Below are 14,343 nucleotides of genomic sequence, written 5' to 3'. Positions count from 1 at the left end.
TTTGTCAGGCACAATAGTAAACAATTGTGATATTAACACTTTTGCTATACATACGTGAGTGCATTTTTATTTTCTGACACATTTCTCACACCAATTTGCACTGTCACAGACAAACGTGATGATTTCTATTTCTATCATTTAATTGTGATTTGATTTTTGTAGCTCATCAGTTGCTGTAGTGATGTAGACATGTAGTCCAGGATTTGCCAGCACACTGTGACACCATTGTAGGGTGTGATTACAGATGCGACACAGCTCATCTCTCTTAACTACTCACTAGTTTTAATTGCTCTTTAAAGTCGGCTTCTTTCTGTTTGTAAGTATCACACTCGCTCGGAGGACTGACAATCACAGAAGACCCTGTTATAATTTTATCTTCACCATTCAATAACAATGTCTGATATTGTGAACACAAGGTTGACTCATCCTTGAATATAAGACAAATCCACTTTTTCAAGACCTAATTTAATGAAAGAAATACAATTCTGTACACTGCTAACTTGTACTAATCTGTATTGAAACTGAAACCACTTTATTTTTCTTTACTAAATTAGCAAGTAACTGAAGGGATCCAGCTGATGCACAGATGAAAGCTTTCAAGTGAGCTGGAATTTCAACCCAGCAGAGACTGATTACTCTATTTCATCTGAAGTGTTTTGATCAAGTTGTTCATTTGGAGTTGGGCTTACTCGTATCTTGTGGTGTCTTGGGTTGCATGTACATGTGAAGTCACTGAGGGCAGCGACCTGTTGACTCCTCTCAGCGCATCTTACTGTTTAACCTCAGCCGGTTTTCAAATGCCTGGCCTCAGGCTGCAGTTGGCCATGGTTTTCCCCAGACTTGCTCATTAAGCCAAAACAATATACAGGTTTTTGTTCATCGACTCATTGGGATACAATTTTATGCCCTTACAGTATCTCTATGCAAGGTTATTTTCAGTTCAAGAATTATGTTGGGTTAGATTTCTCCTTAGACATGAGCTGAAATGACAGGTTGCAGTAATAACAAGATTATAAAACTTTTTTATTGATCCCCTCTCAAGATGAATTTATAAAGCAAATTCCACACATATCTCAGGTTCACATAATTTTTTTTTTATGCAAAGTTAATGGCACCATTACTTCCTATAATTTTCACCAGAAAAAATATTCATGTGGCTGTGGCCATGGTTTTATTTATACAAATGATGAGGAAGTACATATTTTGAATAGACCCACTATAAAATAGCAATTACACTATATCAACATTCCCCAAAACAGAATGAGCCAAGCCAGCAAGATGTTATTTGTTTAAGCTAGTGATTTTGGATGCAACATAAAATATACATTCCACTGACATATTGTGTGAGACCAGTTTGAAACTCTGGTGGACAGAACAGTCAAGGAAGCACAATTGGTTTCTCCTTTGGAAGCAACACAGTAGTGAACAACTGATGGACAATATTAAACCCAAGGGAAGAGAAGTTAAATATGAAAAACAGATTTATGCATGGGTGAACTCCACTGCACCACAGCCATCAATTCTGTATCGTTGTCAGTGCCTAGAGATGTTTCTTCACCCTCCGTCTCCCCTGCCTGTCATTACATTTATCCCTGTTCTCTGCTAAGTGCTAATACATTTACATTTTTAGTGCTGCTCAGTCATAAAATAGGAATGAGTGGAGGCCTTTAACCATTGCTAAAACAAACACCAATGAACTTCCCGCATTGGGGAGTCACTCCACTGCCAAACTCCCCTGTCAGTACACCCTCCCACCCACAGTTTGCCCACAGTGCAGGTCAACAGTGTTGCGGTTTGAGTCTCCTCACAGTTCTCACCCTCATTTGGAGGTTCAGTCACAAGAGTCTGCCTCCCACAGGAGGCTCTGCATTTTATTTTGTCCAGCCTGGATTCTCTGTGCGCGCTGTCATCACTTTAACTTTGAATGTGGAGGAAACATTTTACAGCCAGGAGTCACCAAATAAAGTCACAGGTTAAGCACAGGCACAAAATAGGAACGGGGGATTGAGGTTGGTCTCCAATCTCTCAGTGAGCTGCCAGTCTTTCTGAGTCTGATTTTCAAATTGTGTATTACAAACAGTGTTAATCAAGGATTCACTTTGCTTCATTTAAGAAAACATGAACCCGGAGACAGCCATCAACATATTTTCTTCACTTCTGGCATTTTGCTGTTTAGTTGAATCAAATCCACTGTCATCATCAAAGCGGGATTTTATCAGTAGTGACAAACATGAGGGTGAAATTAAAAGAAGCCATTTTAGCAGAGACAAAAACCATCACATAAGGAACAAAATAAATGAAGAGAGCTGTGCAGGATTTGACTACTAAACAAACCACAGATAAATATAGCAAAGCATTTTTCAAACACAGCCCAGTCGGTATCTAAGTAAATTATCTACACTCTTGTGCTGCAACTCACCTGATGCAACACTACAACATTGACCTCAGGTGAATGATCTCAGGAGGTAAAACCAAGGCCGACCAGCCCCGATAGAATCTTCAACCTGTCATTTAATGAATAAGCTAATACCAAGCCTACTTTAAGACAAGTGGTTATTTGATCATTTGAAATAGAAACAAACAATTCACAGCTTTACAAAGCCCTTTCCTTGGATAGCTGGTAGGGCACATCAATATAGTTGAGGCATTTGGAACAATGAGTTGATAAGACTACATACTGTGTATGACCAGTGAGCAGGAAATGAGTACCAAATATGTCCGTTTCCCAGCATTTTCTCTTCCATTTTGAATCTACTGCTGTGGCTCCTGTGTGTGAGAGAGGAACTCCACCTGCAACTATGTTAAGTTTGACCTTTCCACAGTGGATACATTCTTTGCTTACATGTCACAGGGAAAGAGCAGAAAAGAAAACATACACAGAGCATTACTAAGATGGTAAAGCAACAGTCAGCTGTGCATTTACACCTGGGGCACTGGCTGCTGCTTCCTGCAGTGAACTGTTTTTGCACGGTTTCAGTTCCAGGTAATCACATAGAGTACTTTCCGTGCAGCAAACAGCAGGTTATTTGGAATGGGTGACCAGAAGAAAAAGGCACAGAGGGGTGCTTCAGAAGTGTCCATGCGAAGGGAAATTGTGCATCTATACAGTTTACCAATAACACCGTGAGCAGGATTTGTTACAGTACATCATGTGTAACAGTAGTCTATATCTGGGATTCCTCCTTCTCTATAGCCACGGTTGGTGCCATGTCCTGCATTGGAAACATGGTTGGCACCTTTGTACAGGCCAGTGCCATTGGAGGGAAATATGGTATGAATTATGTAATCCTCTCGTAGGGGTTTAGGCTGCATTGGCGGACAAGCTGCCATTGGCGTCATCTGGAACCCTGGGCCACGGATCTCTAAGATGGTATTGTCCTTCTTGGTGCCCGACTCAATGTAATCATCATAGTTTTTGTTTTTTCGGGAGCTGCTGCGAGTATAATGGTCACGGGAACACAAATGTCCAGTCCTATGTCCATACCAACAGAAGATACCAAAAATAAGAGCCAAAGATACAATAGCGGTAGCCCCACCAATAATCCCTGCTAAGGGTAGTATTGTCATTTGATGCGAGTCTTCATCCTCCTCCTCTTCCAACAAACTGATGTCTGATGTTTCAGCTTTTGCACACACCAGAGCTTCATCAGAGTCAGTATCACCAAAAATGGTCCCTTTGTTTTCTGAACTGGTAGGCAGGGGAACCATACAGATAATGTAGCTGGAGCCTGGCTGCAATGAGGTAAGCAGGTACTCTCGACGGTCTCCCCGGACAAGCGTCTCTGTGATAGAACCCATGGCGTTTCCGGTGCCTTGGCGAAGCCAGCTCAGCCTGAAGGACGAGCTGGGCTGGGCCACACTCCAGGTAACACGAATACTGTTGTGAGACAGAGGCTTCACATTGAGGGCCAGACTCTTCCCCACACCACTGCTGCTAAGAGTGTAATCTAAGCCAGAGTCGGGAAGTCCCAGGCCAGGTCGCTTTGATCGGAGGGTAAAAAGAGAGCCCTGTGGAGGGGTGTGGGTAGTAGAGCTGTCTACACCACCCACACCCATTCTGTCTCGGGTCCCTGCTGTCCTCACTACCTCACATTCCTCCATCTCACTGGTCAGGTCTGTCAAAGCCATGTCTCGCACTCTGTCAGGTCCATGGCAAGTGAGACCTCTGACGGTGATGGAGTTACCACGGGCAAGCAGCCAGTCATATAACCAGCGCAGGTTACAGCCACAGTGCCAAGGATTACCTCGCACCAACAGCTGACCTAAGCTATCCAGGTCTTTAAACAGTCCTCTTGGCAGGGTGGTCAGGTTGTTTCCCGACAGGTCTAGCCTCTGCAGTCTGTGCATGCCATCTAAGGAACCCCGTGGCATATGAGTCAGAGCATTGTCTTGTAGAGACAGTCGCTGTAGATGGGCACTGGGTAGATTTACAGGTGGTGTCTGGAGGGAGTTACGTACTAGGGACAACTCAGTCAAGTTGGAAAGTCGAGAGAATGTATCATCAGCAATGCGCTGGTTTGCCAAAAGGTTTCCATCCAAGACAAGACATCTAAGTGAGGTGAGGCCTCGGAAAGCATGGGTTGGGATGGTGGAGATTCGGTTGTCATCCAGGCGGAGTTCTTCAAGAGAAGCAGGGAGTCCTGAGGGGATACTAGACAGATGGTTGCGTGAAAGGAAAAGCAGGCGCAACCGTGGGTTGTCAGCAAACGCTTGATCCTCAATGCTGACAGTGGAGATAGAATTGTCATCCAAGTGGAGCTTCTCTAACAAAGGCATCCGAGCAAGTGCGCTGCGAGGAATAGTGCGAATGTTGTTGTCCTGCAAATGTAGTTCACGTACAGATGGTGGCAGGTGCATGGGGAATTCATCCAGTTCATTATCATAGAGGTAGACCACACGGACAGCGAGATGGTGCTCCAATGAGGTGGGCAAACCCGGATTGTTTATGTGGTTGTTTTGAAGGTAGAGAACAGACGCAGAAGGAGGCAGTGAGGGAATGGAGTTCAGGCCACGATCATTGCAGTAGATAAAGTCCTCATCACACCTGCATACAGATGGGCATATCATGTCCCTGTCTCCAATGTACCCTTGTATCGTGGCTGCGGCAAACTGAAGCATGCCAGCATGTAGCGTCAAGCAAAGAAACAGCAGGAAGACCCAAGCCTGCAGTTTAAGCACACCTACAGGTGCCATTATGTGAACATAAATGCTGTCTCTCTTTTCCAGGTCTGTGGTTAATCTTCAAATCGCTGCGGTGAGCTGAAATCCTGTGACCTCCACCCTGAGGGAAAAAAGAAATTACAGTCAGCACTGATGAAGTTTATTTCAGTGGAAAGAAATTCTGAACAGCTTAACGCTGTACATTTATTCTCTTATGTCAAAATGATATTATAACCGAGCAATATGCTACAATTATCATATGTTAACAGGCCCTACAGAGACATCTTGCACTCAAAAATATTTATTTTTCACAATTATTAATCACTTCATCAGTGAGATGCTCACACATGGACGGATCACAGCCTCTCCCTAGATTTTACCAAGGACAACCGCACAGTCAATAGTCATTGTGTTGAATTAGCAGCAGTAATCCAAGCTTAGGATGAGTAATAAAGCTTAACTTTGGTGTGTACTGTACTGAATGTTCAAAGCAGAGTGACTATTTAGTTTTAGGAATAGTTTTAGGAAAATGAACTCTAGAAATGACAAATCCAACCTTACATTTAGAATTAAGCCTTGTGCATAAAGGCTTGAGAATACTCTCCACTTCTAAATTATTTAAGAGAGCATGAGAGGCTCCATAACTCCATTAGGAGTTGCCAGCAGATGGCTGCATTAGCCACACAGGCCTTAAGATACTTTTCATGAAGAAAGGAACAACATGTTTTAGCTTAAAGGCATCATCCTTAAGAGCTAAATTCTCATCGGTCTGTCAAAGTGACACTGGGTGCTACAAATATCATGTCTTCTTAATGTCGTGTTCTCAAACTTGAGAAGCACAATAAAATAGCTACGGAAAGACATAAACTGCAATTGAATGCAGATGATGTGACAACTACCACAATTGTGCCATGGGAGTCTACCTAAGCTGAACTCCAACATTGATCAACTCAGGATTTGTTGTTGTTACTGATTGAGCGCCAGATGCCATAGCAGTAAGTACAGTATTGACTACAGAGGTTTGGAAACTGGTATATTGCAACGCCCTGTCAGTGACAACTTGAACCCATCACAGTCTACAGTAACCAGGCCATTAGTCAAACCATTTAGGCCCACACAGCAGCAAACATAGCCAGGCTGTAGTATTGATTTCCTCACAAATCCAAGGTGATCTGCCATAGCCAGTCGGCTCTCAGGCAGATTACATGATTCCCAGGAGTGTAAATAAGACAGCATGATAATTAACCAAATGAATGACGACTCTGTTGGGAGTTGACTTTGTTGAACATGTATGCAAACATTACTCCGCATGTACTTATGCATTACCAAAATATAGAGTATCAGAAGAGCGAACTCCATCCACTCGTGTTTAAATATAATGAATCACACACTCAGCCGGTATGTTCACCCGTGGCTGCTCTGGGTTCATTTAATGGAAAAGTCTATCATTTGTCAGGCCAAATGTTTAAAATTATTCTTACAAATGGAGGTTGGAATTAATTCTCCACTGAGAGTTGATGTTAATAATTCACTATTATGTTTAATTTGATATGGACTTTAGCCTCTAACTATCAAACCTACGTTGGTTATAACCATTAGATACATAAAACAACATGTGTAGACTATAGCAAACTGTAGAGCCCTTACATATAATTATTCTAATCAAGATAAAACAATGACACAGTGTCTGAGTTGGGTTAAAGTAACACACAGTACATTTTGACTGCATTTGCATTTTATTTTTAAAGCTAAGCAAGAAAAAAGTTCAGCGATCATCAGTGTGGAATAATAACACATAACAAATGTTCAAGTCCAACTGTACATTGCTGATAAATGAATGTGCACCACCATTAGCTAAAACACATCCTAATGTTGAGCTCAGTGAGTGTGAAACCTGAAGTGAGAGTAACATGTGTGTGCCTTTCCTATATATTCGCATTGTCTGTTAAGTGACAACAATCCACTAATCTCCTTTCATGCCTATTTTTTTACATCAGTCCTCTTGACACTCTGAAGTGGTGTCAGTGCACATTAAGTGGACCCAGAGAGTAAAATTATTTATAAAATTCAAATTTGCGGATATTGTTACTTTATGCAGTTTGATATTGATCTGTTTCATGACAAAGACGACCGCACATGCATGTGTGTGTGTGTGTGTGTGTGTGTGTGTGAGAGAGAGAGAAAGAGAGGGAGACGCTGTGTTTTGTTAAAGAATGGATGACTTTTGAATCCCTGGAGCTTAAGCAGTGAGTCTCTTGAATACTGGAGTATTTGGGTCAGTCTTTTAAAAACAAGATAGATGTGGTGTGAGATTGAAGTGGTGCAGAGAGCCAGATGGATTAATAGGGCATATTGAGCTGTGATTTTCTGGATTAAGCAGGTGCTACGAAGAATGTTAGACGGACCTTTCAGGATTTGTTTGGCCATATGGTTGCTCATTTTACTTTTTCAGTTAGATAATGATGTAAAAGCATAGAGAGCACATGGCTGCTCTTAGGTTTATTAATGTTTGTGCTTCGCAGGCCCTATGTGTTTGCCTATCGATGCACGATCAAATTGCAAACATTAACCCATATGTGGACAATCTATATGGTGGTGGGGTACATTTCAGATTTCTGTAGAGGGGAGAAAAACAGGGATGTGGGGTAATGTGTAAGCCAGACAGGCAGCCGCCTCAGGCAAAGTACAGTGCACACAACAAACCCCAATCTAATACTGGGCCCAAGACTGGATCGATTTACATAAAAAAACAGAGAGGGAGAGAGAGCAAGAGTGACAGAAGCAGCTTTGAGCAAGCCCTCTGAATCCCATCTCCCCATTAGGTCTCCCACAGAGGGATAAAACAGGGAAATCTGGAAAACTGGATTTTGGATGACCGTAGGGGCTGCTGATGCATCAGGAAATACACTTTACTGATGGCAGGCAAAAGATAATAGTGGCCCACAGCTTATCGTACATCCATGCAGCCAGCCATGGATCATATTTTAGATTTTCAGATTGGACACGTGAAAAGGATGACGTGAGACATGATTGTCATGGTGATGACAGAAATAAATCAAGGGATCCGAGATGAAAAAAAATAAGTAGGCCAGAAAAGCAATGGCTATTCATTTTGGTTGTTGTTTGATCATAAATATTGTTGTATTTGAGACCATGTAATGTACTGTAATCTTCAAGCTTTTAAAACACGGACAAAAAACGTAAATGTTCAACACAACACAGACAAAACAGAAATAAAATATTTCACCCTCCACAGTTTGCAGCTAAGATCAACATCTACTGTCACACACACAAATGACGTTAAAGTGTTTCACAACCGAGCCGTCTGCATTCAACCAAAATGATTCCTCGCTATTGTGTCTTGTAATAAATTGTTGCTAATTGTGTGTTATTTTATGCACTAATATATCGCAACCTCTTTAAATGTCCAATCCAAACAAAAGAAACTCTTATTAAAACATTTTATATGGATATGCTATAGAGGCAGAATAAATACATGTTAAAAGCAAAATGAGTAATGCAGTTGCCTCCGTACTAACTCGTTTTTTTTTTTTTTTTTCTTGGATAATGCACCAATTTCCTGGCATGAAAGGAGTGATTGGATTTGCACTGAACATTTTCTCATCTCAGCTGCTGACACAACAACCCCGGCTATGTGACATATATAGTGATTTGTGTTTTTCAAATGAAAATGGTGTTCTTGTCTTTTGTCATATAGTCTATATTTATTTGTTTGAAATGAATTGTATTTTTCTTCTTATAATGAATTACCATAGCAAAAAAAAAAAAAAAAAACACTTCACCTCTGAGAGATTAGATCCTTCAAAAACATACATGAAACCTGGTTTAGATGCGTTGTTTTCCATATAACTATGAAAATAAAATGAGTATTCTACCACATAAAGAGCAAAATGCAAATAAATATTAAGTGTGCTATATTGTATATATTGCTACAGTACAAAATACATTAGCAGAGCAATAGAGCTACAAGATCTATGGAGTGTTTTAAGATGTACATTTGGGGTTTCATCTTGGGAGATTTTGTTTCCTGGTGGGTATAGCTCTACAGCACTACAACATGTCTTATCTTTACAGCACTACAATATCTACTGTCGTGCCACCAGTCTAATTCCCTGTCCTCTCCACTGCAGCTGCCCCTGAATTCTTTTGCCTCTGTGTTTCTTCCGCAAGCTCTCAAGGCAGCGAGATTACAGGTAAATCCTTTCAGCATTAACAAAAGGACTGCAGCTCCTTGCAGCAATCTGCTCCTGCATTGTGTGCAAAGGTAAGAACAAATCTTACATGATGCTGACAGTGTTTTGGGAGGGCTGTGCTCAACATGTGCAACCTAACCCTGATCAGCATTGTAATCTAGCAGCTTTCTCCTCAGCATTAATAGAATAAATCACCTTTACTCCAGTGAGGTTTTTGTTGTAAATAAATCCATTCTGTGTAGACCCAAAAACAATGAGCTTTTTAGCCATGTTAGCAGAAAATGTGGAGAAACATGCACCAGGAGGATGGATATATGACATTTCCATATTTACAACTGACATACAAGCCCCTGGATATGATCTAAAATAAGGGTCTTGATTTTAATTGGAGATTTACTGCTCTGCCACACAGCTGGACGATGCAGTGAGATGCTGTAGCGCATGCTTGGCAGGCTGGCTGGCACATAAACTTTGTTGTGTCAGTCTGTGTCAGTGGTCATAACACAGTCTTTGATCAATACATAACCGGCTTCTGAAATATTTTGCATTGCTTTTAATGGTGCAGTTTATTTCAGTGATGTCGGTATTACATAAAATAGAGGAAACTGTTTATTCTCAAGAAGGGTCGAACTCCTCCGCTTAGAGAAAGCATACTTGATCATTTTAAACGGAACTTACAAAGGCAAATTTATCTCCTGCCTTTAAGTCAAGGAGTCAGGCTGTGGTTGTCACGCTTCAGCTAGGACTCTGATTGGATTTTTTTATTTGTGAGAAGAGGAGAGAGGGAGGTTGGTTAGTGTAATTGGTTAAATTTGAATTCAAGCCTGACAAGTTGCAAAATAAATTCAGGGCTGTGGGAGGCCCAGGCAGCAGATTCACAAGACAACTTCTGTGCTTTCAAGGTGAAAATGAACCGCTCTACATCAGAGGAACAATGGAGGAAAAGCAAAAGATAATGTCAGAGGAAAACTTCTGCATCACAGAGACATTTACAGGGATGTCAGGTTATGTCGGCAGCCATGTGAAAGAGGTAGACTTTTGCCTTTAAATAGCAATTCTTAAAGATGAAGAGAGTTAATAACAGAGTTCATGTTTTTTGAACATCTGAATTTGACAAAAACTTACATTTGACAATGTATTTGATTTTTATTTAGTGTCATGTAATCAGCTGTGGTACTTTTAATTCTTTATTCAAAAATAAACAACAGCTTTTGCTCAAATCGTTCATTGTTCAGTATTTGTTTCCTGTATCTGCGAAGTGATTGACATTTTTACATTAACAAAAGAAATATTTGCCCTTTTTTTCCATTAGGGAGCTCGTTCCAGTGTTCACTTTGTGGCAGGCGGCTGTCACTGTTTTGGCACTCTAATGAAAATAAACAATGACTGAATGTGTTTTTGATATTAAAAACGTACTTATTATTGCTGTGTGTGAAAGTTTACTACAAGGCTTTTCAGATATGGAAAAGTACAGTCGATTTGGGATGTTGTGGACGTTTAGATATTATGTGGACACCACAACATAAAAAATGGATTAACACAAAATCTGCTGTATTTCTTTGTGTATCTGTGCGGTTGTTTTTACAGGAGAAAATTCTCTCATCTAGTGTGTTGCTAGTGATGCCAACAAGGGGCCTCCTCGCTGCATAAATTCACCTTAACGTCTCCACTGCTGCATGTCTCTGCTGCAGCTATCAATATTCACACTGTCTACATTTACTGATGATGTTCAATTTCTCCTTGGCCACAACAACATTTCTAAACTAAATTCATATCCTACCTCAAATCCACAAAAAAAAAAAAAAAAGAAAGAAAGTATGAGCAGAAGATCTAAAAACACCCTTGGTGCCATTATCCCAGCCTGTAGAGTCCAATCCTCTGGATGAGTCATCTCCCTGTCAGCGACTTTGATCTTCATATTCTCCTCTACACCCCCCACAATTTACACACTTTCCAGTGTGTACCACTCTCTCTCCTTCTTACCTGTGTCACTGCCTATTTTTTTTCTTTATTGCAACATTAATCATGCAGAAATCTTTAAGAAAACAAATAACTTCTTTTGCCAAATCCCATCCAAAGGATAATTTCTGCAGTAATTCAGCTTAGAAAATTAATTACAGAGCCGGTACAGTAGTGTCTCTCTCTTTGTGTGATAGAATTGTATTTGTGTCTTAAAAGGCATGTGAAGAGATATGTATTCATGTAGGCTCTTGTTAATAATGAAGTAAATATTATCTTTTTGCACTTGGAGCTGTATGCGTTTATCTTTCACTGTATGAGAAATCGAAGTGGATAAATAGATACAGGCCACCTCCGGGGCTCAGAAAAGATCCTGTGCTGTGGATGCTTGACTTTGACTTCTCAGTGTGTGTGTGGGATTTTTCTGCATGTATCAACTGTGGGAGTGTTTGGTTCTTACACAAAAGTTGCTTTGAATCCCGAGACGCACTCGCACAGTTGTTTAAAACTCTTCACACTCTTAAGATTCCTCATGACCTAATTTTCACCCGTGAAATCTGGTCAGAGTGGGCTCAATATGCTGAAACACATTGTGTTATTCCTGTTTGGACACATCTTTGGAAATTGTATATTAGAATATCATTTATCAAATGTAATCTTGTAAAAATGAGGAAGGAAAATTAAAGTCCCGCTCCTGTTAAGCAGCACATCTTGGCTTTGGGGCTGAAAAACAAATTGAGGCATTTGTGGTGTCAGGAGATTAAGGCATTGACCAGCACCAGTTAGTATATTTTTTTAATGGCTGCTGGATTTTAGAGCAACACTTACTGATTGTTTTCTGTGGCCTCCTGCCCAAAAAAGCGAAAATGAGTGGGAATAATCGAGCTTTATAGCTCACTGTTTAGTCGTTAATAAGTGTTACTTTGTTTAATGGCTTCATTTGCCTCTTATTTAATTATGGGCACCATTTGAGAAAGAGGTACAGTCAAGGTAGTCCTCTCACTTGGTTTGTGTTTGCTGTAGCTTTAAGACTCTATAACCTTCCACTTTTAGGTGCTCCTGAGTTTTGTTTTCGTGTTTGTTTTCTCATACAGGCACTCGGAGAGTTCAGTAATTACTTTGTGTTTTTTAGATTTGAGTGTGTTGTAGGACGCTGCTTTTGAAATTCAGATCCTACGTCAAAGGGTTATAATTGACTTAGATTCACATTAGATTAGGTTAAAATAGCCGTGCCTCACATTTATTACAATAGGTTTCCTCTGAAACATTGTTACTCTGCAATTCTTGAAAAAGCCAGAAGGTTGTTAGACAACATTTGTGATTATGTGGAGATATTTCACAAACCTCATACTCCCCTTCTAGCCATTTCGTTTAGAATATATTCAGTTTGCTGTATAACACACAGTTGCATAAATAATATATGAAGAGCTGCTCAAGGGAGATTCGGTTTCCCTATATAATTTAGTAAGGTCTTAACCTTCATATGTAAAGTGATTTTTGCTGTGATTTGGTGTTATATAAATAAAATAAATCTGAATCGGTAATAAAATGTTCAAGTTTGGTCCGTGTTGTATAACTGGAGTTACAGAGTCATTCTCAGATACCATGCGTTTGGATCTGGGATTGGAAGACGGAAGTTTTTCTGAGAAGTGTTTTCTTAGTTGTTTCTAATTAACTTTCATGTTAATTAAAAAACATACTTAATACATTGATTTATAATAGCATATACTGTATGGAAAGACATAAGGAGATAAGGACAGAGATGTACAACTGAATAAATAAAAAAATAAATGCATATTATTAGCTTACTTTTTGAAGTGGGGCTGACCGGGAAGGAGATGCTGAGGCACCATTTGCACTATTATCTCCAACAGGATGTCTTCAAAGCCTTCCGACTGTATCTTCTGCAGCTCTTGTCAACATGTAGCCCATAAACTCTGGGACACTGATGCTGGAGGGGCCGGGCACGGGTGTCGTTCTTTCTTCTGTGTTTTTTTTTTTTTATGTTCAGCTTGAGTGCAGCTCAGTTTTCGACTGCGGCTCCAGATTTATTCTCTGTGGATAAACAGTGACACAAAAAAGCAGCTGGCCATCAAAGTCAATCAGTGGCAAAGATGTCACAGTTGCTGATTAAATTGTAATGGCATTACAGATCTTTTTCCATGCTCTGCCTGTTGAGTGTGTTATTTTTGTTACTTATAATCCACTCCTGGTTACAGGATTAAACGATGTACTCTTCATTCATCAAACTTTCATACATTTAGAAGAAGAAGAAAATCAGGTGTGCGTTAGTAATTGTGATTATGTATTTAACCCACGACACTATTTAAAATGGACCGACCTTGCTGTTATTGTGGTTTAAGTTACTATTTATTAAAATATAAACCTTTAGAAAGCTTTTCCATTCATTAAATAGCTGAATTATGTTTTGCCCTAGTCAAATACTTAGAGAAGAAGATGGTAAATGACAAATTAAGCTTCCAACTACCAGCCATAAATCTTGTTTTCCCCGATGCGACACTGCACCTCTGTCAGCAGCCCCCTCCACCTTCCACCCCGGCCTCTCACTGATGCTGATCAGGCCTCTTTCTCACAGCTAACACGGGCTGCTTTGTGACACGAGACAGCACACCATCTTGCTTTGAGTCAGTTTAACTTACTCCTCTTGTCAAGCAACAAAATCTTGTGTGATCAGATAACTAAAACTAGCATAGCTCCTCTCACTTTTTCTTTTTTTTAACGCTCACCTTGTATGAGAGATATGAAATCGTTTCCACAGTAACCAAAATAGCATCATCAGTATTGTCTACTTACTGTGAGCCGCCGTTTCTGACAGTTCGGCTTAAATGACATGCAAATGTCTAAAAATATGCATGTCATTCCCGTAAGTTCTGATTTGACTGACTCGGGGAAGGAGTGTGATTTTTGCACTGATTGCAGCTGTTGGTTACTTCAAGTTTTAAAGCATCTTAATTGACTCTATGAACTGTGTGTCACAGCTGCTGCTGCT

General features: G+C 40.3%; 1 protein-coding gene across 1 annotated transcript; it reads right to left on the bottom strand.

Annotated features, from left to right (window-relative positions):
- Positions 1 to 3,147: 3,147 nt before the first annotated feature.
- Positions 3,148 to 5,193, bottom strand: flrt1a (fibronectin leucine rich transmembrane protein 1a). Its single transcript, XM_026372601.1, has one exon. It carries the CDS (start codon positions 5,191 to 5,193, stop codon positions 3,148 to 3,150), a length of 2,046 nt encoding a protein of 681 aa, XP_026228386.1.
- Between the last annotated feature and the right edge of the window lie 9,150 nt (positions 5,194 to 14,343).

This window comes from Anabas testudineus, chromosome 14 (assembly GCF_900324465.2).
Source record: "Anabas testudineus chromosome 14, fAnaTes1.2, whole genome shotgun sequence".
Taxonomy (NCBI): Eukaryota; Metazoa; Chordata; class Actinopteri; order Anabantiformes; family Anabantidae; genus Anabas; species Anabas testudineus.
The sequence above is the reverse complement of the archived record's forward strand: the minus strand, read 5'-3'. Positions and strand labels throughout refer to the sequence as shown.